The following is a 25,283-nucleotide window of genomic DNA, read 5'->3' as shown; positions in this document are numbered from 1 at the left end:
CCAAGTTTGATCAATATTTTTTGCTTACCCAAGGAAAAAAAACCGTTTTCATCTGAGTTTTATATGCTTTTTATTCTGTGTTTGGTTATGGTAGCTGAAACTAATGTTGTTGATCACCAGAGCCTGCCGGCGTCGGAGGTTCCTTTTTTTGTTAAAGGAAGTAAGATCGAAGATATGGATGAAACTCTCTCGATTAAGTCACCCGTGTTCGGACAAGTTCATGTTACTGAGTCGGATTCGGCCGAGTTATCAAGCTCTCAAATGGTTAGTCTCCCCCCAACCCAAAAAAAAAACCCAGTTTTTATGTTCGTAACATAGCTTTGGGAATTGGGTTCCGTAGATTTTTTTTAGAAGAGATGTTGAAATTGTTGAATTTGCAAGCTTTAGTAAATGTATTAGCTTCTGTAATTTCAATTTAAGAGAAAGATATACTTTTGTTTCGTATTTCAGGATGTGAAATCTCTAGAAGAAGTTCCGGAACAATGTATTGAATCCGCCATTCTGCAATTTTCCCCCAGCATCCGTTCAGGTAGTTTCGCTGACATCGGACCGAGGAGAAACATGGAAGACGAACACATTAGAATAGATAATCTGTCATCGCATTTGGGATCCGTTTTCAAGTTCCCAAACCCTAGTGCTTTTTATGGGGTAATTACTATTCGGCTAATGTTGCTACTGTCTTAATCTGATGATCTTGTAGGATTTGTAGTAAATGAAGTTCTGCTCATATGCAGGTGTTTGATGGTCATGGCGGTCCTGAGGCTGCTGCGTATATAAGGAAACATGCACTCAGGTTCTTTTTTGAAGAGATCAATTTTCCCCGGACGTGTGAAGTTGATGATGTATTCTCGGAAGGCGTCGAGAACTCGCTCCGGAAATCGTTTCTTCTTGCTGACCTAGCTCTTGCGGATGATTGTACTGTGAATAGCTCTTCTGGGACAACAGCACTTACGGCTCTGATATTTGGAAGGTATATTCATGCTTCATAGCCTCGAATGCTGGTGATTGCCGCGCGGTTCGGTGCCGAGTATTGTTTTCGGCTTTTAAATCTCTGTCTGATTTGTCTGTGCTTTAGGCTTCTAATGGTGGCCAATGCTGGTGATTGCCGTGCGGTTTTGTGCCGAAAAGGGGAGGCAATAGATATGTCTGAAGACCACAGGCCTACTTATCCATCAGAACAGAGGAGAGTAGAAGAGCTTGGTGGTTTTATCGCTGATGGTTATCTTAACGGTGTTCTATCAGTTTCCCGAGCCTTGGGGGATTGGGACATGAAGTTTCCAAAGGGCTCGTCATCACCTCTCATTGCAGAGCCTGAGTTCCGGCAGATGGTCCTTACAGAGGATGACGAGTTCCTCATAATCGGGTGTGATGGGATTTGGGATGTTATGACAAGTCAGAACGCAGTTAGCCTGGTTCGCAGAGGTTTTCAGTGGCATGATGACCCTGAGCAGTGTGCTAAAGACCTTGTCATGGAGGCCTTACGTCGCAACTCGTTCGATAATCTAACTGTGATCGTTATATGCTTCTCTTCACCCGAAAACCGAGAGCAACCAGCTCCTCAGCAAAGAAGATTCAAGGGTTGCAGTCTCTCACCAGAAGCCCTATGTAGCTTGAGGAGTTTGTTGGAACTAAATGCCAATCAGTGAATGTAAATACTCGAAAACCAAATCAACAAGCTCTTTAGTCTCGTTAAATTTGGGATCGATTGCAAGATCCAATGCATTAGAAACATTTTAGTGAATGTAAATACCATATTTTAGATAATCTTGCCAATAGGGTATCATTGTACTGTTTCTGACTGCTTCAGTTAGAGCTACAAAAAGCAGCTAATAGTTTTGCAGGACTTGTTTTGATACATTTGTGGTGGGTTAAGAGGGAATGTATAGATACAGGATGTTCATACAGTATATATATACATATACAAGAAATGACTATATATATACAAGATGTTCATACAATCGATATTGAGATAACTATTTCATACAATATATATATATATATATATATATATATATATACAAGAAATGACTATTTCATTGTCTTTATACAATCGATAATGAGATGAATCTAGGTGAATCTTCACATCAGTGAATCAGTGAACAATTATTAGCACAAAGTCCTATGACTGACCTCATCGAGATGAGATGATTATCTTGTTGAGTTTGAGCTTTTAGCAAATTTTGCAAACCGACCCGTACCTCGTCTGGGTAAATTTTCCATGAAAGGTTGCAGTAGCTGAACATATTATATGATAGATTACTGTTATTTAATCATTGGACAATGAACACTCGAATATTTTACATTTGACAATAAATGCTCAAACACTTTATCGTGTTCAAATTTGATAACTCAATGGGTAACAACAATTCCTTTAACCACTGAGATCGCTTGGCTAGAATATCTCGCGTCTGCTGATGAGGGACCTTTCGGACAAAATCGAACAGAACCTCTGCCATGTAAAGGAGGGTCAAGTGACATAATCATGTTAAATATAAAACATAAGATTATTGACACTGCAAAATAAATCTTCAATTGGCTTCAATGAGTAATAAACAGAGAAACAGTTCTAAAAGAAAAATGCAAATTTGACCATTTCTTCTTGCCTATTACAAAGCCCTTCCGAAGATATCCACTGAATTTTCTAATTAGGGATGGGCTGCATAAGAACATAAACACCACTTGATTTGGTGAATAAGCAAAAGAACAGAGACAATAACATGATTTTGAATTGGTGAACATAAAAATCTTTATTGTTGTCTTGATACCTTTAAATAATGACAGAGCAATTAAAATCATAAATTATATTGCCATTGCATCGGCACAAGAAGTCAATAGTGACCTGGAGAAGGGAAGTAGAGGGTACCCAATACCTGAAATGGCAAATGGCTTGGATTCCCTTGTCAGGTTCCTCCAGAGATTTCACTTCTATTTACAAATTTTATTATCAGATTCTTGTTTACAATTTTTATATATTGAAGGTGAAAAAAGGGTAATCAGAGATGGATAAGGGCGAAGTTGAAGGAGATGGTGTTATGAAAATTTCAAATTATTATATATTTTAAATATTTTATTTTTATTTTTAATTGATAATTCATTATTTTTTTTTAAATTTTATTAGTTTATTCCACTATCACCAATGTCAAACAAAGTCCCTGTTTCCAGCGGATTTAAAATATCAGAGTTGACGTAGTAGAAAAAGGAAATTATGTTTATATAGCATCTTTAGTCATTATCTAAAAAAAATTTAAAAATTGTGTTGACTGGCGGCCTGCTAGCCACCATAACCTGCTGTGAAGACAAAGATAAAGACTCCTAGCCAATGGTGTTTAATATTTTATGCAATCATGCGAAGATGCTACTTTGATTGTATTTAACTGCAATAAACTATTGCCTGTTGCAAATAAATTTCTAAAATAATAATACATGACAATTCCTGAGATTATAAATAGACAAGATCACAAAACCACAAATCGGAGATGTCAAAGCCAAGGTATGCCAGATCTTTATTTTTCTTTCTCCATTGCTGCAAATGTGTTTATGGAGAGTAATACGTTGTGTTGTATGTCTGACATATTGTAGGTTCGAAGGCAAGGTAGCTATTACCGGTGGCGCCAGCGGGATTGGTGAGGAGTCGGCTAAGTTGTTTGCTGAACATGGCGCTTTTGTTGTTATAACTGATGTCCAGGATGATCTCGGGGATCGAGTCGGGCATCAATAGGCCTAGACAAGGTTAGTTACCGCCACTGCAATGTAAGAGACAAGAAGCAGGTCGAGGAGACGGTGAGTTACACGGTGGAGAAGTACGGGAGACTAGACATTTTGTTCACCAATGCTGGTGTCATGAGATGACCGGTATCTTGGAGTTTGACATCGACGACTTCGACAATCATATGCACTGCAAGTGCAGCATGCCGCTCGAGCCATGGTGGATAAAAACACACGTGGATCAATCATATCCACTGCAAGTGCAGCATCATGTGTTGGAGGACTCGGTCAGATCGGTTATACTACGTCGAAACACGTGATTGTAGGGCTCGTTCGAGGAGCTTGTAGCAAGCTAGGGGTTACGGGATAAGAGTGAATTGCGTTTCTCCATTCGGAGTTGCCACGCCTCTTGCTTGTAAAGCTTACACTCTGGAATCGAGTGAATTAGAGGCTAATTGTTTCTGCCGGCAACTTGAAAGGTATTGTGTTGAAGGCTAGACATATTGCTGAGGCTGTATTGTTTCTTGCTTCGGATGAATCGGTTTACATCAGTGGGCAGAACTTGGCAGTTGATGGAGGTTTTACAGTGGTTAATCACAATGTTTCATAATATCAATAGTAATGGTTGTTATCTTTATCATTCAAGGTACCTTTGTCATCTAACTTCCTTACCAGTACATTCCATGTACATTTTCTTTATAATCAGTACATGTAGTGTTCATCACGTCTCAATTAATAAAAATCATCCATGTTATTATTTTTCTTTCTCTGGAATCCTTTTTAATAATGAATCTTCACTTTTTTCACGTAAATATAGAAATGGATTATTACTTGAAAATTATTGAGTAAATTAATGACGTAAAACAAAAATTGATAAAATAACAATTTTTATTAGTTGAGATCATAAATGATATCATGATCAGAATTCATATAGTGATTTTTCTTAATTCAAGACTTATTGAATTCATAATCAACGCATTTTCAGTGCCAATAATGATGGCAGAAACTTAAGCTGAAGCCAAGAATGCTGTCACATCAAGAGCAGTGGTTCAACCTTGGCCAAAACCTCCTATAGGATGGCTTTGTTTGAATTCAGATAGTGCGGTGACTCATGGTTCGGGAATGGGTCGATTTGGAGGTGTTATTCGTAACTCGGACGGGGGTTTGGATCTCTAGCTTCAGCAAAGGTATTGGTATTAGCCCTGTTCTACAATCCGAACTGTGAGGGATTTATGAGGGTCTCCTCCTTACTCAGAACACTGGCTGTTCCCATCTCCTAGTGCAATCGGATAGCTCTCTAGCAATTAAGCTGCTGTCGGAGGACAATCCTGATCCGAGCCAGCTTCCCCTTGGTCGAGCGATTACGTCTTTCTGCTAATGGTTGGGTGGTACGTTTCAAGTGGATCCCTTGAGCTAGCAATAAGGTGGCTGACCTGATGGCCAAACTTGCTCCGGTTCACCATTTTAATCTGGTGCAGTATACTCTCCCTCCGGATGAAATTATGGCTCTCCTCTCTGCAGATGCTTCCTCAGAACAACCCGAGTTGCAACGCAGACTTAGGGGTTGTTTGTTTATTTCATAATGATTAAACGCTGAATGATTCAAATGTTGAATGATTCAAATGTTGAATGATTCAGAGGCTCTGTATGAATTAACTTTGAATGTGACATGTTGTTTGATAATGGCTTTGAATCATTCAGTTTGTACTTCTGTTCTGAATCATTCAGCACTATTTTGTTAAATCAATCAGCACTGTTTTGTTAAATCAATCAGCACTGAATCATTCAGAGGTACGAAACAAACGCGCTGAATGATGAACGATTCAACATTCAATGCTGAATGATTCCATTAAGAGGTAAACAAACAACCCCTTAGTTTTTTTTCAATTCAAAAAATAAGAAAAAATGGTAAAATAATTTTTTTTTTGAATAATTCCTATCTGCTACTTTTAATAGATATTAAATCCACAATTTAGAAGAGAACGACAACTAAAAACTTTTAACCACTTGTTCTCTAAACAGTCGACTAATGTAATAATCTTCTTTAGTTCTTTAGCACCTGCTTTGTCTTCCTTTGATGCGTTCAGTCCTTTCCAAAACGAAGATTTCTAAAACGCACGACTGGAAAAGGAAGAAATAAAGTACTGGTTTGCTGATCGTGCAAGCCTTCTACCATTGAAATCCAATATATTATGTACAGTAATCAAAATATTTCCAAAATTCTTTAAAAAAAAATTCTTTTCAAAATTAATTTAAAATATTCTTCGGATATCATATTTTTATACCCGAACTGAATATACGTTGAATATTTATACTTTAGAAAAATAAAGAAGAAATCAATATTACCATAAAATGGTTTTAGATAAAAATAGGTTTATTCTACTTTATGGATATTATAAGGAATTTTTTATAAGAGGAAGGAGATGAATTCCAATATCAATCAAGATTAAATTAATAATTTTATAATATACCACAAATTTGATTAAAATAAAAAATAATTATAATTTCAAAATTTCAACACAATATTGCTTAAAAGATTAATGTGCATCTGAGTACACCGCATTAATCAGAAATTCGGATTGTTGCGAAAAGTCGAATAGACATGGACATCAGGTGTACCTTTTAACAGGTGGTACTATTTATCTAGTGCCCATAAGTCATATCCTACAGCAAGGCATTGATACTTGGCATTCACAAAGAGACATATCATTGCAGGATTTCAAATGTTCGAAAACTGAAATATTTCTGGAAAATGTATTCCCAAGTTTTGTAGCGCAAAACAGCATCTGCTTTACGAATTAAATCCGAAATTTGTCAAAGGTAGGGCCGTAGGGAGTTGAGAGAGAATTAACAAGCCAAGAAGATGACTCGGGAGTCGGGTCTAACAAGTCTCAGCTCTAAAATGCAATTCAGAGCTTCTAAATTTGAAGTAAATAAGATCAAAATTACAAAACAAAACGACCATACTTCGGTTGGTGATATCCCTAGGCGACTCAACCGCTCTCCATAATTAAGTGCTCAACAATGCAACAATACTACAATGCTAAACCCCATAACATACGTAGCATGTAAATGGTACACCAGCCATGGGAAACACCAATTCAACAGCACGAAGTCTAGTCTAATAATAACACTTTCCCATCCTTAAACTTTCAAATAATACTAGACAAAGGTAGGAAATATTAATAATCTTGAACAGGATAAAAATGATTAATGGTTTTTGGGAAGAAAACAAATTTTAATGAAACACCAATCCAACAGAGCCCAAAGTAGCATATATATAAAGCATTGAAACATATACAAAAGAATCATCGCATGTCAATCAACAAACAAAAGAGTAGGAAAGCGCATAATATGATTAAACAGCTAAATTGGTAATCAAAGCACGAAAATCATATCCAAAGTATCATAACATGGAAAATAATGAAAAAGGACCAACAATTATTGAAAATTAATACTATTCAAAGTTTCATACTGATAAAAGGAAACTGTTGATCCATTGTGGAGGTGGAAAATAAGCCTACTTAATCCCCACCAGCCTTCTGATAAACGTAAGTTAGCCCACACTTACCGCAATAGTGCCTATCAAAATGATTAGCCATGAAAGTCCCGGCCCCACACTCCGCATTAGGGCACTCTTTCCTCAGCCTCTGGACCTTCCCGGACTCATCCACCTTGTAGAACTGGAGAACGGCGAGCTTGACCTTCTTCTTCTTGTGCTTGATCTTCTTGGGTTTGGTGTAGGTCTTCTTCTTCCTCTTCTTGGCGCCGCCCCTGAGACGGAGGACGAGGTGGAGGGTGGATTCCTTTTGGATGTTGTAGTCGGCCAAGGTGCGGCCGTCTTCGAGCTGCTTTCCGGCGAAGATGAGACGCTGTTGGTCAGGTGGGATGCCTTCCTTGTCCTGGATCTTGGCCTTGACATTGTCGATTGTGTCGGAAGACTCGACCTCTAGGGTTATTGTCTTCCCCGTTAGGGTTTTGACGAAGATCTGCATCTTGATGTTGGGTGACGATGCAGAGGAAATTTGGGGTTTCGGCTAGGGTTTCAAAATGGGAGATGACTGAGGGTGAGAATGTGTGAATAGGGTTTTGAGGGACGTTGGGGTGGAGATTGAAAGTACGTAACTGCCCATCCTCTTTTTAGGTTTGGGCTTTTCGTGGACTACTAATTGAGTCATTGATCATGCCGAGAGGCCCAATCTAGTTGTAAAGCAAAATCCACATATATTTGGTTTAAATATGCCAATGATCTTGTATTATTTCAAAATTCCTGATTTAGTTTCCATATTTTAATTTAATTATATTGATTTTTTTACTATTTGTTATTTGAAATTTTTTATTTATTTATTTTATTCAATTAAGTGGTTTCAAAGAAAAAAATGACTGTTGTTTATCTCTAAAGTTCGAGTAGTTACATTTGTAAAGTGTGTATATGTTATTAATAACTAAAAAAATCAAACCATATATTATCTTATAATCGCATCAAACTGTTAAAAATTACATAATAACTTCTTAAATCTCTTATGTTTGCCTTCATTATCGTTTTAATTGTTAATCTTTAAAAATAAAAAAAAATATTAATTAGATAATACAATTTTTTTTAGAGAGTTGTTCTCAAGTATTAGACAATGGACATATGATCCAAGCGTAAGACCGCGTTTGGCTTCCATGTTAAACCGCAATGCAGATGTACTAATCGTTTTTTGTCATTAGACCAAACATACGCTTTTAACTTGGCATCTTATGTTTCTGGTAAATTTTACTTATCATCTTTTCATCATGGTAAAGGTAATTTACAAATGGAGTCGAGATTTAAAGAATCAAAATGATAAGAAAAAGCTTTGAACAGATAAAATGAAATAAAGGGCATATAAGACAATCGATGCTGCGTCAGCTCCGACGCATGCAAGTAAACAACCCCACGATCTTTATCGCCTTTTCTTCATCCACACCATCACTTTTTGGTAGATAAGAAATCATTCACTCTCACTCTTCCCACGCACACATCAATGGACCCCAAAGGCACTATTGTTTTCACCTCCGTCGGGAGGCCGCAGTATGGGTTCGACATCTTCACCGTCAATCTTACTCAAACTCCCATCACAAGTTCCACTTCTGTACACCGCCTCACTGACGGTATTTCCGTCAACTACAACGCTCAATTTGTGAACGAAGATCAATCTATCGTCTTTATCTCTGAACGGTCGGGTTCCCCCCAGATTTACCTCACCCGACCGGGAGTACCCAAACCCGAGAAGCTGCCATCTGCCCCCTACAGTCTCTTCCACGATCGACCTATCATCAAAAGCCACCGCCTTTACTTCATTTCAGCTCATGAACAGCTGATCAACCTTTCAAGAGATGGTCATCCCTTTACTCGACCGACCTCCAATGTAAAGGAAACATTACGCGATTATATCCACACGGGTTTGTTGATTATAGCCCTGCTATTTCGAAATCTGGGACATTTGTAGCCGTTGCATCGTATGGTTCTCGTCCTTGGGAAGGTGACTTTCACGAGCTGAAAACGGATATTGTTGTGTTTCCATCGTCCGATCCGGAGAAGCGTTGGGTTGTATGCGAGAGAGGCGGTTGGCCCACTTGGTCTGGTGACTCAACCATTTTCTTTCACCGCCAAGCTGCAGATGGCTGGTGGAGCATTTTCCGGTTCGAATTTGCAGAAAATTCTCTTGAATTGTCTGACTTCCCAGTCCTTCCTCTCCGTGTCACTCCACCTGGACTCCACTGCTTCACTCCGGCCGCCTTCCACGACGGAAAACGAATTGCTGTCGCGACGCGGCGGCGCGGCAAGCGTTTCAGACATATCGAGGTATTCGATCTCGAATTGAAAGCTTTCCGCCCGGTGACTGAGCTGTTGAACCCGAATTTTCATCATTATAATCCCTTTGTCTCTCCCGATTCTGAGACACTCGATACCATAGATTCAGAGGTGAATCGGTTGAGGGCGAGTCGACGGTTCCACATCTCGACCCAGTTGCGTCTCCGATAAAAGATCTACGCATGCTCAGAAGCAACGGATCATTTCCTTCTTTCAGTCCCGACGGTAGTTTCCCTGCCTTGAACCCTGCTTTGGATGAAAATGGCGGCATTAAAGTTGTGAAATCGGACGGCTCAAAACGATGGAGCTTGATCAAGTCCCGCGTGGCATTTTATAACACGTGGAGCTCAACCGAAAGATACGTTATTTACTCTTCTTTGGGTCCGATATTCGAGTCAGTTAAAACAACTGTCCAGATCGCCCGAATCAAATTTGATTCTTCTGATCTCAACGACGATCTCGAAGAAATTCAATGCGATGTAAAGATTCTCACGCGAGAAGATACGGGGAATAACGCCTTCCCGTCCTGCTCTCCCGACGGGAAGTCCCTCGTGTTTCGTTCCGGCCGTTCTGGACATAAGAACTTATATGTCCTCGACGCCGTTAACGGTGAATTCAACGGTGGTATACGCAAATTAACTGACGGCCCTTGGATTGATACGATGCCTTGTTGGTCCCCTAACGGCGATCTCATAGCGTTTTCATCCATCATGCATAATCCGAATAACGTGGATGCCTTCAGCATTTACGTAATCAAACCCGACGGCTCTGATCTGAGGAGAATTTATGTGGCTGGGCCGAAAGGTTCGAGCATCGTGGACAGGGAGAGGATCAACCACGTGTTTTTTAGTCCGAATGGAGAGTGGCTGGTTTTTGCCGCAAACATAGGTGGCGTAACGGTTGAGCCGATTTCGTGTCCGAACCAATACCAACCGTATGGAGATTTGTATGTGGTGAAGTTAGACGGGTCAGGATTGAGGAGGATTACGTATGATGAATATGAGAACGGAACGCCTACGTGGCATTCTGGGAGTGAACTTGATATTGGACGTTTATGCTTCAAGAATGATGTTGGAGTTAAACTTACTGGTGCATTTGATGAACCGCTTTGGATTAATTGCGATATTGATTAAAGTTCTAGTTTCTTTTAATAAATCAATTGTTACTTTATGTTTTTGGATTTGTCATTTTATAGCAATATTTTGTTGTATCATATTTCTTTCTGATTAAAATAAAGAGGACACACTTTACGTTCTTGTGTTCTAGGGTATATGTGGATATTGGAATCATGATTATTAATATACATTTGATTAATTTAGCAAAGAGCGGGGATAGCTCAGTTTGGAGAGCGTCAGACTGAAGATCTGAAGGTCGCGTGTTCGATCCACGCTCACCGCATTTTTATAATTTTCGATTTTTTCCCTTCCTTTTGGAATGGGCAACCCTTTACGGTGTCCTTGCCCATTATAGTTCCTTTTAATATTCGGCAATGCCTTCAAAATGCAGTAAGCCCGCCCTTCTCTAAAGCCCACAGTAATTCTTCAGAAACTGTAAATAATAATTTTACTATTTTTTACGTTTACATTTTTTTCTCTAATGGAAATACACTGCATTTACATAAAAAAAAACACCTTAAAAAAATACTTTTATGCTCTTTCCCACAGTAATTCTGCATGCAAACGTCAATATATATTGTGATTATGTTTTGATCTTCTTATAATTTTATCATAAACTCTCGAATCTTACTAATTTATCTCAATCAATTGTTAATTGTTTAATATTAACATCAAAACATTGTATTTTTGGAGTCTTTTTATTTATGAAATTAATATAATATTTGATTTTTTTTCTTTTCCATAATTGACATCTTTCTCTATCATCATTCGACGGTTAACATTTTTTTTAATCATCATTCAACCGCCATCGTTGTCTTTTGTCATGTAACTTGTATCGAAACACTCCCCTTTCCTTCCTTTTTTTTAGTTTGATTTTCTTCAAAATCAATCAAAATTAAATTAGAGTTTCAACTTTATTTTGTTTCGATCTACAATCTTCATTGTCTAGTCAGTGTATAATCAGTTATAATACTTTTCTTCTCCTTCTTGATCTCCCATCACTTCGATTTGTAAGACAAAAACCGAATACAACGAAAACAAAGTCAGTAAACAAATAGTTTATCCATAACAACCAAATATATATATATATATATCAGAGTGGGAATTTTATAATTAGAAGCCCAAAACCGAATACAACGAAAACAAAGTCAGTAAACAAATAGTTTATCCATAAAATTTCTGCATGCACCCATTTATTTGTGTTGTGGTTGTCACATCATCTTGTCTGCTCCACGAACCGAGTCGACGTCCTCCCTCGGCTTCGAGCTTTGTTGGCTTCTCTATCGGCTTCTTTAATTACAATTTCAAACTGTCTACCTTGGTTGGTGAGTCTTAAACTTAATTCCAAACCTGGAATATTAAAACAAATTATTAATACTGAATTTGGACTTCAAATTACGACCACTGAAATGCTAAGGTTGTTGAAAACTGACCGACTCCATTTTGGAGTTCAATTTCCCCCCTTTTTACATCATTAAATACAGCGTGGACGTTTCTTTCGGTTTCAAATATTTTATAATCATTCAAATAATTTAATAATTATTTTATAATTTTTAAAAGTTTAACGACTAAAATAATTACTTAAATACAACTTAATGATCCGCGGATTTATTTTAACCCAATAAAATAATAATAAATTTATCTCGAGGTTTTTTGTTCTTGAGGTTTGGAATATTTGGAGGTGTTAGTTAAACTCATTAAAAATATTAAATTTTATGAAAATGCACTTTCACCTTAAATGGGCAGTTTGGTTTCGCGCATGTGACCTAAGAAGGTGCAAGTGGTAAGCTTCTATCTTATTAGGCATTTTTTTATTGGATCACACTAATCTAAATAATAATAAAATAAAGTTTACCAAACTCGGTTGAATTTGCTTCAACTTGGAAACTAATTCAAAGCCATCTTTAATGTATTTTATTAATATTTAATAATTTTATAATTAATGTGATTCAACTTAAAATTTATCATTTTAAATTAAAATATAATATAAACAAAATTAGTAAATGATAACGAACCACTATCTAAATTTAGATTAAGAATTGCATACAATATGTATATCGAGGGTAAGATTAGAGATGTTAATGGGACGAGTTCGTAAGATTTTTAGTCAATTTAATTCGATCCGATCTGAAAAGTATATACAATATATATTCAAACTCAATCTGACTCAAGAAGCCTACATTGTTTTATCCGACCTGGCCCGACTTAAGGAGCATATTCCCTCAATCCGAAACTGGCCAACTTGATTTTTTTGTTAGAGTAAAACTCACATTCAAACTGATTGGACCCATCCTAACCTGATTTTTATTCGGTACTATAAATACATGGGTATTATAGAAATTATCCTTAAATTTATAGAAGAAATTACCATATATCTAACAATGTTAGAGATTTTTTATTCTAAATTCAAATTTAAACTTGACCCGACCTACTATAAAATCTGGCATGATCTAAACTTATAATTTTTTTAAAAAAAATTGCTCTTATAAAATTATGTCAGATCAAAATCTACTGATTTCGAATTAAACAACCGTTCATAAATAAGATTGTTACGAGGAGATGAAAAAGCTTTTTAGACGGAGTGATTTTGAGCCTTCTCCATCAGGTCCTTCTCCCTTTCTCGACGGGCTAACTAGGGGCCTCGAAGAAGACTGATGTAGGTACAGGTGACTTGAGAACTGTGGACCGATGCCGTTGGAGGAGACTTTTCATTGATCTCTTTGTCTAGGTCTTATGTATTAATATCAATATTTGGTATAATAATAAATAAATTATTTTACTTTAATGCTTAAGGTTTGTCGTAACCGTCTTTCGGTTGGGCCCGGAATTGGGCTTCGACTTGAAAAATGTAGATTGGAGTCGCCACCGATCATTTATTTAAAAATAAATAGGTACATCGGATACCTTATTTCTTACCTGATCTGCGTCTTACCAAAGATGTTTCGGATTCGGGAGTCGGTTACAGTCAAGGAAGGGTTAGCATCCTTGAACTGCCCTTTCGGTACTACATAATTTCCAGTTGTCTTTAATTAAGAAAGTTATAAATCTAAATTAAAAGGTAAAATAACGATCCAAAATTACTTACCCTTGATTAATTGAATGAAGACCATTTAAAAAAAAACGTTACGTTTGGAGGGGTGAAAATAAATACGATATAACAACCACAAAACCAATGATACAAATAAGAGGAGACAATACAAATAAACTAATGATAAATAAGATAGATAAAGGAAAAAAAATACTAAATAAATGTATATATACATATATGCATGAAGAGCAAAAAAACATACAAACAAAGAAATGAAAACTATCTAAAAACAAAGGAATACAAATAAAACATGTATTAAATAAAAAGGAAACGCAATAGAATAAAAATAAATAAAGTAAACGAAAAAAATAAAGAATATACATATAATAATAAAAGAAAAAAATATACATTTATACGCCATCAATAATACTTAAAATAATTATAGTTATGTATATATATATATATATATATGGGTATATATATATATAAATATAATAAAATAAAATAAAAATATACATAAGATATATATATATAAATAAGGGAGTAAAATATAATAATAATGAAAATATAGTATATAATAATAATAGGGATTAAATTGAAAACGAAATAAACTCAAGGGTCAATTTACAAGGATTTCAGGTTCAATAATCGATTCAGAGGACCAAATTAAACGTTTTTGAAACTGGAGAACCAAAACGCATATATATAAATAAGGGAGTAAAATATAATAATAATGAAAATATAGTATATAATAATAGTAGGGATTAAATTGAAAACAAAATAAACTCAAGGGTCAATTTACAAGGATTTCAGGTTCAATAATCGATTCAGATGACCAAATTAAGTGTTTTTGAAACTGGAGAACCAAAACGCAAATCTCTCGCTTCTTGCAAAAACACGCGGGTCCGAGGTTCATCGGGTCGGGCATAAGCTGGAACGGGTTTAACATATGACTCAAACATTTTTTAGTTTCATTTCTCTCCTCACAAATCAAAGCTCTCCTCCCCCTCTCTGAAAAACACTCTCAAGTGTTCTTCAAAAAATAAGAACACGGCCGGATTCTTCAAGAATCCAGAAACCGACCGCCCTACGCCGTCGCCGTTGAACGGCGACGGCCGCCGTTCATCGGCGGCAAAATCAAAAGATTTTTTACTTTTCCGAATGCTTTTCTTCTCCTCGTTTTGAAAATCAAGTTGGTTTTTCAAAAAAAGGCCTCGGGTTTTCGTAGATCTATACAAACGATCTCGAACGAAAACACCTTTTCATCGGCCAAAAGATTTTTTTACTTTCAACTCAAAACAACACGATGGACGATAAATTTGACGTGCAAAGGATCAAGCGAACGAAAAGGTAAACAACTAATATACCTCGCTTTTATTTCTTGTTTCGAAATGTTGTACAAGTGTTCTGACTTTCTTTGTGCTTGCTATGGTGACTTTCTGTGTGTATTCGCAGTAATCTCTCCGTAATATTTCGTGTGTAATTGTGTGATCATTTCTGGTATCCCCTGATATCGTTGATTACATGGGTATTTATACACATAATAATGCTATCTCTAGTTCCGAATTTTCAGAGGTTTGTTTGGACTAAAACACTTGTTATTTGCTATTTTGGTGTCCTAAACATCCACGATGGTGGTCTGTTGCCGAGAAGCATGGGATAGAGGCGTGTATGGCGAAGACTCGTGGGGGCTGTTGATCGAGGAATTTGGTCGTGGGACCTTTGGGGCTGCGGCGCTCAGTCAGGAGACAAAGTGAGGAGGAACTAGGGTTTCCAAACCCTAGTTCAACGGTTCAATTTGGACCCGGTTCAGACGGAAATACAAGCAGACCGGTTCAAGTGCTTCACTTCGGGCCATTGTTGGGCCACGTGTTACTAGTCACTACTGGGCTACCAATCGGATGTAAACATTATTGTATATAATATATAACAATATTAATTGGTCAAAATTTGGTGTCTTCAGCTGCCCCTCTTTGCTCATTATCGTGTAACGAAAGTGGAGCAAAGATTAAAAGACACAAATTTTAACAAGGTCGAACATCCTCTGTCGTAGAGTTGGTTTGTCAATACGAAATGACTCCCTTGTCGTGACGTTGAATCAAAACCAGGAAAATTCTGAGTACGAAATCCTTCGTCGTGAAGTTGAAATCAAACTCAGAGTTGTTGGCAAGTGGCCTCTGAGTCGTCTTCTGGCTCAAGATACTTCGTCGAGAAGGTGAAACTTGACCTGAAGACTTTGGTGTTGGGGTGTTACAGATGACTCCTTCGTCGTGAAGTTGGGTCATTCTGTTTGTGAAGTTGGAATTGCATATGGCTCCTTCGTCGTGAAGTTGAACCTGAGAATTGGATATCCCCCGTCGTGAGGTTGAAATCCAATGCAAGTTGTGTTGCTTCGAGGCCAATATCCTTCGCTGTGAAGTTGAAATTGACTCTGAAACTTGGAAAGTGTTTGTTGACAACCAGCGGCCCCTTCGTTGTGAAGTTGAACTTGCGTTGTCTCGAGTCCAATATCCTTCGCTATGAAGTTGAAATTGGCTCTGAAAATTGTTTGTTGACAGTCAGCGGCCCCTTCGTTGTGAAGTTGAACTTGAGCTGTCTCGAGTCCAATATCATTTTCTGTGAAGTTGAACTTGGCTCTGAAAATTGTTTGTTGACAGTCAGCGGCCCCTTCGTTGTGAAGTTGAACTTGAGCTGTCTCGAGTCCAATATCATTTTCTGTGAAGTTGAAATTGGATTGGGAAATTGTTTGTTGACAGCCAGCGGCCCCTTCGTCGTGAAGTAGAACTTGTGCTGTCTTTAAATTGGGAAACTTTGTTGACAACCAGCGGTCCCTTCGTCGTGAAGTTGAACTTGCGTTGTCTGGAGTCCAATATCCTTCGTTGTGAAGTTGAAATTGGCTCTGGAATTGAGAAATGTTTGTTGACAAGCAGCGGTCCCTTCGTCGTGAAGTCGAACTTACGTTGTCTGGAGTCCAATATCCTTCGTTGTGAAGTTGAAATTGGCTCTGAAATTGAGAAATGTTTGTTGACAACCAGCGGTCCCTTCGTCGTGAAGTTGAACATGCGTCGTCTGGAGTCCAATATCCTTCGTTGTGAAGTTGAAATTGGCTCTGGGTAAAACCTGAAAAGATATGCATATATGCGATGGTATGGATGTCATGCTCTTAGGTATGCCTAAAATGTATGGGCAACATATGTTATTATGGGCTCTGGAGAGAAATCTTGATTTCCGGTGGCCTGTCGTTGTTGACTCTTTGATTTTGAAAGCTTTGAAGTTTCGATCTCTGATCTTGAATTCTTCAAATGTTTGAATCTGATGTGCACATTCTGATTTTTTTTTTGGGAGATGCTCCTCAACCATCTCAAGCATGTGCATTAACCCTTGATCGGCTTCTGGGTACCTGTACTTTTCAATGAATCTTTGTACAGTAATATGCGATTATCTTTCATAAAAAATAAATAAACCATTAGGTTTAAATCTAATTCAAGATGCTCAAAAGGAATTGGAGGAAAGATGGTCTTTATTCATAAGGGAGGAGAAGAACAAATAATACATGGCAAACATTCTAGAAGACGAATACACAATGATGTGTAAATGAATGTCTTAGATCTCGATAACGTGGGCACTTCTGAGCTGAAAAGCCGTTTGGTGACTTTGAATGCAGCCTTTGCCAAAGGATCTTTGAAAATGCGACAACGTTTGGGAGGGTGCAACATTTCTCCGATTTGTTGAGTTCGTAGAAGATTCATGTGCCGGGATGTTTCCACCGTTAATATCCAAATCGCCCTTTCCGGGTTTTCAACTTGGACCCATCCTTGGTTGTAAGACGCCCTTTGCGGGTTTTCATCTTGAACCCACCTTATTTTCTCTTCTTTTTTCCTCTTTTCCTTTTTTTAATTTAGGGCGCCCTTTCGGGTTTTCACTCTAAACGTTCTTCTCTTTTTGTTTTTGTTTTTGTTTTTTTTTTTGTTTTGTTTTTGTTTTTTTTTTTTCCAACTTAGGACGCCCTCTCGGGTTTCCATCCTAAGCGAAGTATTTCTTGACTGCGTCCGAGTTAATGGGATGTGGCAGCTCAGGTCCGTCCATTTCAGCCAGGATAAGGGCTCCTCCGGAGAAAGCCTTCTTCACGACATAAGGTCCTTCCCAATTTGGCGTCCATTTTCCTCGGAAATCTTTCTGGACTGGCCAAATTCTTTTTAGCACTAGATCCCCTTCACGGAATATTCTCGGGCGCACCTTTTTGTCATGTGCTCGGATCATTCGTTTCTGATAGATTTGACCATGATGAATGGCTTTCAGTCTTTTTTCATCTATCAGATTAAGCTGATCATATCTGGATTGTGCCCACTCTGCATCATCCAGTTTGACTTCTGACAAGACCCTGAGAGACGGAATCTCGACTTCAATGGGTAGCACTGCTTCCATTCCATAGGCTAGTGAAAATGGAGTTGCCCCAGTCGATGTTCGTACCGAGGTTCGATAAGCGAACAAAGCAAAAGTCAACTTCTCATGCCAGTCTTTGTAGGTTTCAGTTGTTTTCTCCACTATCCTCTTAATATTTTTGTTTGCTGCTTCTACTGCTCCGTTCATCTTTGGTCTGTAAGCAGTGGAATTGTGATGTTTTATATTGAACTGTTCGCAAGCAGCACTCATCATCTTGTTGTTCAAGTTTGTTGCGTTATCGGTGATAATCCTTTCGGGTAGACCATACCGACATATAATTTCTTTCTTCAGAAACTTGCAAATAGTGGATTGAGTGACACTGGCGTATGACGCAGCCTCTACCCATTTCGTGAAATAGTCAATTGCTACGAGAATGAAACGGTGACCATTCGAAGCCTTCGGATGAATTTGCCCGATAACGTCCATGCCCCACACAGAAAAAAGGCCATGGTGACGTCATTACATGAAGCGGATGGGGTGGAACATTTATCTTGTCTCCATAAATCTGACATTTATGACATCTCCTAGCATAGTTGATGCAATCGCTTTCTAGTGTGGACCAAAAATATCCGCATCTCATTATTTGTCTTGACATCATATGCCCATTTGCATGTGCTCCACAAACTCCATCATGTACTTCTTCCACTATCATTTTTGCCTCTTCAGCATCGACGCACCTTAACAGAACTTGGTTATGGCTTTTCTTGTATAAAACCTCTCTGTCAAGGACGCATCCAGCTGCCAACCTTCTAAGGGTTCTCTTCTCGATTTCAGTGATTTTTTCTGGATAACTCTGATGCTTGATATACTGCAGAATGTCGTAGTACCAAGGCTTAGTGTCTTTCACTTCTTCAATTTGGTAACAATGAGCTGGGCACTCATACGATTGCATGTTAATTGACATCATTTCAGACTCCCTGCCAGCCTTGAATGTGGCTGCCAAGGTAGCTAAAGCGTCAGCCATTTGATTTTCTTCTCTAGGCACGTAGTGGAAGGTGACTTCGTCGAACTCTTCGAGCAGATCCAACACTAGTTTTCGGTACTCTAACAGCTTTATATCCTTGGTTTCCCACTCTCCTCGGAGCTGATAGATTACTAAGGCTGAGTCTCCATACACTCGCAAAGTCTTTATATTTTGCCCCAGTGCAGCCCGAATTCCCAAGACACAGGCTTCATATTCTGCCATGTTATTGGTACAATCAAAGTTCAGTCTGCTGGTAAATGGGTAGTGACTCCCTTCTGGGGAGACTAGAACTGCCCCGATGCCATGTCCTAGTGCATTTGATGCCCCATCAAAGTGCATTCTCCAGGAACTGTCCGCTAAAATGCTTGCTTCCTCTAAAGATATGGCCATTAAATCTTCGTCTGGGAAATCAAAGTCCAGCGGCTCATAGCTCTCATCAGTTCTGCTTGCCAAAAAATCGGATATGGCGCTGCCTTTTACCGCTTTTTGGCTCACGTATTCGATGTCAAATTCAGACAAAAGCATCTGCCATCGGGCTAACCTTCCGGATAGAGCAGGTACACCCATCATGTATTTTAGAGGGTCTAACTTGGAAATCAGCCAAGTGGTGTGATACAACATGTATTGTCGAAGTCTTTTTGTAGCCCAGACTAGGGCACAACAAACCTTCTCAATAGGAGGATATCGGACCTCGCAATCGGTGAACTTCTTGCTTAAGTAGTAGATGGCTCTTTCCTTCTTCCCAGACTCGTCGTGTTGACCCAGGACACACCCCATGGAGCTCTCGAATATGGAGAGATACAAGAATAGAGGTTTTCCTGGGATAGGGGACATCAGGACAGGAGTGCGAGATAAGTACTCTTTTACCTTCTCGAATGCAATCTGACAGTTTTCATCCCATGCCCCAGGGCTATTTTTTCGAAGAAGGAGAAAGATTGGATCACACTTGTCGGTTAACTGAGATATAAACCGAGCTATGTAATTCAATCTTCCTAAAAAAACCTCAGACTTCTTTTTGGGTTCCTGGTGGAGGTAGATTCTGGATAGCCTTAACCTTATCAGGATCGACCTGTATGCCTCTCCTGCTGACTATAAAGCCTAATAGTTTTCCAGATGTTACCCCGAAGGTACATTTGCTAGGGTTTAGTCTCAGTTGGAACTTTCTCAATCTCTGGAAGAGCTTCCTCAGATTCTTGACATGTTCATTCTCAGTATGTGCCTTGACAATCATGTCGTCGACATAAACCTCAATTTCTTTGTGCATCATGTCGTGGAACAGGGTCACCATAGCTCTCTGATATGTTGCCCCAGCATTCTTTAATCCGAAAGGCATCACTTTGTAACAGAAAGTTCCCCACATTGTGACGAAAGTGGTCTTCTCCATATCTTCAGGATGCATCTTGATCTGATTGTACCCCGAAAATCCGTCCATGAATGAGAAGTAGGCGTTCCCGGCTGTATTGTCCACCAGAGTGTCTATGTGTGGCAGAGGAAAGTTGTCCTTGGGACTTCCCTTGTTAAGGTCCCGGTAATCAACACACATGCGTACCTTCCCGTCCTTCTTCGGCACAGGCACTATGTTGGCCACCCACTCCGGGTATTTGGCTACTTGGAGAAAACCGGCATCGAATTGCTTCTTGACTTCTTCCTTGATCTTAAGGAGCATTTCTGGTCGCATTCTTCTCAGTTTTTGCTGCACAGGTTTGAATTCTGGTTTGATTGACAGTTTGTGAACTACCATATCAGTGTCTAGTCCCGGCATGTCTTGATATGACCAAGCGAACACATCTCCGTACTCCTGAAGTAAGACTATCAGGTTTTTTCTTGCTTCAGTCGAAAGAGTTGTGCCGATTTTAACCTCCTTTCGATCCTCCTCAGTGCCTAAATTTAAGATTTCGATCGCCTCCTCATGTGGCAGTATTTGCTTTTCTTCTCTTTCTATCATTCTCAACAATTCGGTAGGCAAGTTGTACTCTTCTTCATTATCGTATTCATCAAATTCCCCAAGACAAATGGTTGATTCAAAATCCACCTCCGGATCAGGATCATCAGTGCCCACATTATCGTTATCTGGGAACCTGAAAGGAGGAAGATGTGTATGTGTGAGAGGATAATATCCCACACGGAACGGTCAAGAACTAACTTTGAAAGTAACTGGAAATGAAGTACTGGAATGAAGGAGATAGATAATGAATAAAAGAAAAATTTGTTTGCCATGGAGAAGAAAAATGCATCCTTTATTAAACTTAAACAAAACATTTATTCACCCTTACAAAAGATCACCTATTGCCCCGGGTATAGGCAAATAGGGATAGTTCGAATATTACTCTGAAAGATTCTTGTAAACCACAGGTAGTTCTTCCACCGACCAACTGCTAGGCACAAACCCATGTGGCAGAAGGCATATCCCGGATCTATCTCCGTTGTCAACATCTTCTGTGGTCACGGCATTAACGTTCAGATCTTCCAGAGCCGTTTCTAACTCGGATATGGTGGTCTCAAACACATAACCACCTGACTTGAATGTTCTGAAAAGCGGCAAGAATGTCATGGGCTTCCATTGAAATTCGTTCCTAGTCAATCTGGCCAATCTTCTCTCCCGGTTCTTTTGGATCTCCTTTCTCTTTTCATGATAACTGGGCTGAAAACCAAGCCCAAATTGGTCTAATTTTGAGATAGGAAGGACATGATTGATCATCCCTTGCAAATATTTCCCAAAACCTTTCCCGGTTCTGGCGCCTCGGCCTAGGGTTTGCTTGATCTCCATCCTTGTGCATTTGGAGAGTCGAGGTCTTGGGATTCTTTTTCCTTCCGCCACGAATGTGGCATTCACAAACTCCAAGGAGCGGAACGAACATTCTACCGCTTCCTCGTCTACTTCGATGTATGGAGCCTCCGTGGTCACGCTTGCCACGATATCTTCCTCAGCGTTGATAGTTACTAAGGCTCCGTCAATAACAAATTTAACCTTTTGGTGCAACGTGGAGGGTATTGCACCTGCTTGATGAATCCATGGCCTTCCCAAAAGACAGCTATAGGACGGCATGATATCCATCACAAGGAACTCAACCTCATAGGTGGCTGGTCCAATGGTCAATGGTACCTCGATTTTTCCGATTACCTCTCTTTTGGTCCCATCAAATGCTCGGACCACATTCTGACAAGCTCTTATATGAGAGGTATCGATTGGTAGCCTCTTCAATGTAATCGAAGGCATCACGTTCAGGGCTGAACCATTATCGATTAAGACACTTGGCAAAGCGTGCCCCTTACAGTAGGTAGTAATATGTAACGCCTTTGTTCGGCCTCTTCCTCCGGATGGAATCTCATCATCTGAAAACGAGATGAGATTATCAGCTTGAATATTGTTCACCAGTCGATCCATCTTGCTGACTGGTATGTCTTGTGGCACGAACGTTTGATTAAGGACATTCAACAACGCTTCTCGGTGTGCTTCCGAGCTTAAAAATAGTGCTAGCATTGAAGTACGTGTAGGTAAGTTGTGGAGCTGTTCTACAATGTTGTATTCGCTGTGCTTCAAGATCTTGAGGAACTCTTTAGCTTCTTCCTCCTTTATAGGTTCATTGACAACTAGCACATTTTCCTGGAACGGCTCCAGTGGTCTTTGCCCCACTTTACTATTACCTCCTCCGGAAGTACTCACCTGACACTCGTACTTCCATGGCACTTGCCGATTGTCCTTATATTGAAAAGGGCGAGGCGCGGAGATTACCACCTTGGCTGGTGTCGTTACTGTCATGCTTGCCTTAGGGGTAATTATCAAAGGACTACCCCTACCAAATTTTCTATCTGATGATTCTCCGGTGGCACAAACATCTGCTTCCAAAGAATCTAAAATTTCTTCATAAAACTCCAGCTCCTTTCGATCCATCATGAGCTGGACTAACAATCTGAACTCCGGGCAATCTTGCACTTTATGCCCTTCTTTGTTGTGGTAATAACAATGATTACCGTCTTCATTTTCTGTCGTATCTGGATATGGTGCAAGAAATCCTGCCTTCACCATTTGGCTCCATACCCAAGCCAAAGGAGATTTGATTTCCGAAACACTTGATTTAATTCTCCTTCCCCTTTCAGTAGTAATGGCATTGATTCCTGTCTCCTGATGATTGGGCAAGGGATTCTGGGCAACGTTTGGTGCTCCGGAGTTGAAAGTGATCCAATTCTTGTTTCTCATTCTTTGCACAAGTCTCTTGAATGCGAGACAACTTTCAATCGAATGCCCCTGCACACCGCCATGGTATTCGCAGTGAGCGCTCTCGTCATACCATTTCGGGTAAGGGGGATTTATTGGATTCATAGGATAAGGCGACACTACATGAGTGTCGAAGAGCTGTTGGTATAATTCTTTATACGTCATGGGAATGGGGTCAAACTGCTCCCTTTCCCTTTCTCTTCTCGGTTCTCTCTGGTTCTGTCTAGAAGTACCGGATGGTACAGCTGCTGTGGAATTTGAGCTTGAGATCGTAACTCCCTTGCTGACACTGTAGGTGTTTACATTGTTGATCTCTCGCTCTTTGTTCTTCATGGGAGGTTTTTTACTGGAGTCTCCTCCCTCAATCTTTCCTTGTTTAATGGCCAACTCGATCATTTCACCGGCCATGACCAAATCTGAGAAACTTCCCGACGTGATTGCTACCAAGTGCCCGAAGTAAGGTGCCTTCAAGGTCTGTACAAACAGCTTTCTTGTTTCCTTTTCATCCAAGGGCGGATGAACTTGCACAGATAAATCCCTCCACCTCTGTGCGTACTGTCGGAAACTCTCATTGTGTTTCTTCTCTAGGCTTTGTAACATGACCCGGTCTGGTCTCATATCGTTGATATGCTTATACTGCTCCAAGAAAGACTTGGCTAAGTCTTTCCACGTCTTGATATGAGTTCGGCTAAGCTGGTTGTACCACCGAATAGCTGAACCGGACAGGCTCTCTTGAAAACAATGGATCAGGAGTTGGTCATTCCCACCATATCCTGTCATCTTTCGACAGAACATAGTAATATGGGCTGAAGGGCAACTGTTCCCGTCGAACTTCTCAAACTCAGGAACTTTAAACTTTGGTGGAAGCACTCTGGAACTAGGCTTAGCTCCATTGCGTCCACTCCATAATAATCATGGTCTCCCTGGACCATCTTTATTTGATCTTCTAATATTTTTATCTTTTCTTCCATCTTTTTAGCTTTATCTTCCTCATCAAAGTCTGGGACATGATAATCATCCGGATGATCATCAGGGATGATTGTAGAAGTTTGTATTTTCACAGCAGGTGCAACTTTCGCTTTGGCAACGAATGAGTCCCCGGGTAGTGCTGCTTTCCCTTTAGTAGCAGATGCGTCCCCGGGTAATATTCCGGGTGAGAGAACCACTTGCGGGGTTGGTGGTATGGCCACCCCCTCGGAAGAGATGCCCCCTGATGCACTAGCTTGCTGTAGACCCGATAACTTGGCTACGATTTGGTCGACCAAGGACTCCTGATTTTTCTTGATGGACTCAAGAGTACTTTCACTGTTCTGAGCCATCTTATCTTCTAGTTCCTTTTGAAGTCTTGTCATGTGCTCTTCGATCTTCTCCATTCTGGCTTCCATTTGTCTCTTTTTTGCTCGAGTATTGTGCGGGTGATGTGTATCTGATGCTTGCGGTGGTAAGCTCGGTGTCTGAGACATGTTCTGTTAGTTAATACGAATGTAAAAACATGGAAAATATAAAATAAACAAACATGAAATATAAAATGCAAGAAATGCAATGTATGATGTATGCAATTGGAGGCATTGATCCAGAAAAGTGTTCATTATTATAAATAATCCTTATTCAGACAAAAATGTTTTATCTTTTTAGAGACATAAAAACAGATTAAAGGTACATTTGGACTAAATCCTCTAGACCCCGAACAGCTTCCAGTAGGTTGACAAGTCTTCTGCCTTCATCTGTCACTGGTTGAATGCCTTGTCGAACCACACCAGCTTCCCTTGCTAGGCCGTGAAGATGACGGGCTGCTTTTTGCACTTGATCCAGGAAATCTCGTATGGTTGCGTCTCTGGCCCTCACCCTTCGTTGTGCTTGTTCCCAACGGAAACGCCATTGTAATCCTCCGTCGAAAGGCACTATCTGAAGCTCGTTTGCTTCCCTCTTGAACCCATCTACAATAGCTTCTAACTCAGCTATTGTCTTGCCAT

At 39.5% G+C, this 25,283-nt stretch overlaps 3 protein-coding genes, 1 non-coding gene and 1 pseudogene across 4 annotated transcripts; 4 read left to right on the top strand and 1 right to left on the bottom strand.

The window, feature by feature from the left end:
- The first annotated feature begins 72 nt into the window (after positions 1-72).
- LOC120188684 (probable protein phosphatase 2C 49) lies at positions 73-1,830 on the top strand. Its single transcript, XM_039192096.1, has 4 exons — positions 73-264; positions 451-648; positions 735-970; positions 1,076-1,830. Exons 1-4 carry the CDS (start codon positions 88-90, stop codon positions 1,644-1,646), a joined length of 1,182 nt encoding a protein of 393 aa, XP_039048027.1. The 5' UTR covers positions 73-87; the 3' UTR covers positions 1,647-1,830.
- Positions 1,831-3,476: 1,646 nt separating this feature from the next.
- Positions 3,477-4,315, top strand: LOC120188988 (annotated as a pseudogene).
- A 2,811-nt stretch (positions 4,316-7,126) lies between these two features.
- LOC120188553 (ubiquitin-40S ribosomal protein S27a) lies at positions 7,127-7,792 on the bottom strand. The gene has a single exon (XM_039191944.1). The coding sequence runs from the start codon at positions 7,698-7,700 to the stop codon at positions 7,230-7,232; it is 471 nt and encodes a 156-aa protein (XP_039047875.1). The 5' UTR covers positions 7,701-7,792; the 3' UTR covers positions 7,127-7,229.
- An 876-nt stretch (positions 7,793-8,668) lies between these two features.
- Positions 8,669-10,696, top strand: LOC120188552. Its single transcript, XM_039191943.1, is given in 3 exon segments — positions 8,669-9,045; positions 9,048-9,635; positions 9,638-10,696. Coding segments are annotated over 3 exon segments (1,959 nt in total). The 5' UTR covers positions 8,669-8,714; the 3' UTR covers positions 10,678-10,696.
- A 173-nt stretch (positions 10,697-10,869) lies between these two features.
- TRNAF-GAA lies at positions 10,870-10,942 on the top strand. The gene has a single exon. It is a non-coding gene; the product is annotated as a tRNA-Phe (tRNA).
- Positions 10,943-25,283: the final 14,341 nt, after the last annotated feature.

This window comes from Hibiscus syriacus, unplaced genomic scaffold (genome assembly GCF_006381635.1).
Source record: "Hibiscus syriacus cultivar Baekdansim isolate YM2019G1 unplaced genomic scaffold, ASM638163v2 tig00116951_pilon, whole genome shotgun sequence".
Lineage (NCBI taxonomy): Eukaryota > Viridiplantae > Streptophyta > Magnoliopsida > Malvales > Malvaceae > Hibiscus > Hibiscus syriacus.
This window is presented reverse-complemented; position numbering and strand designations above follow the sequence as displayed.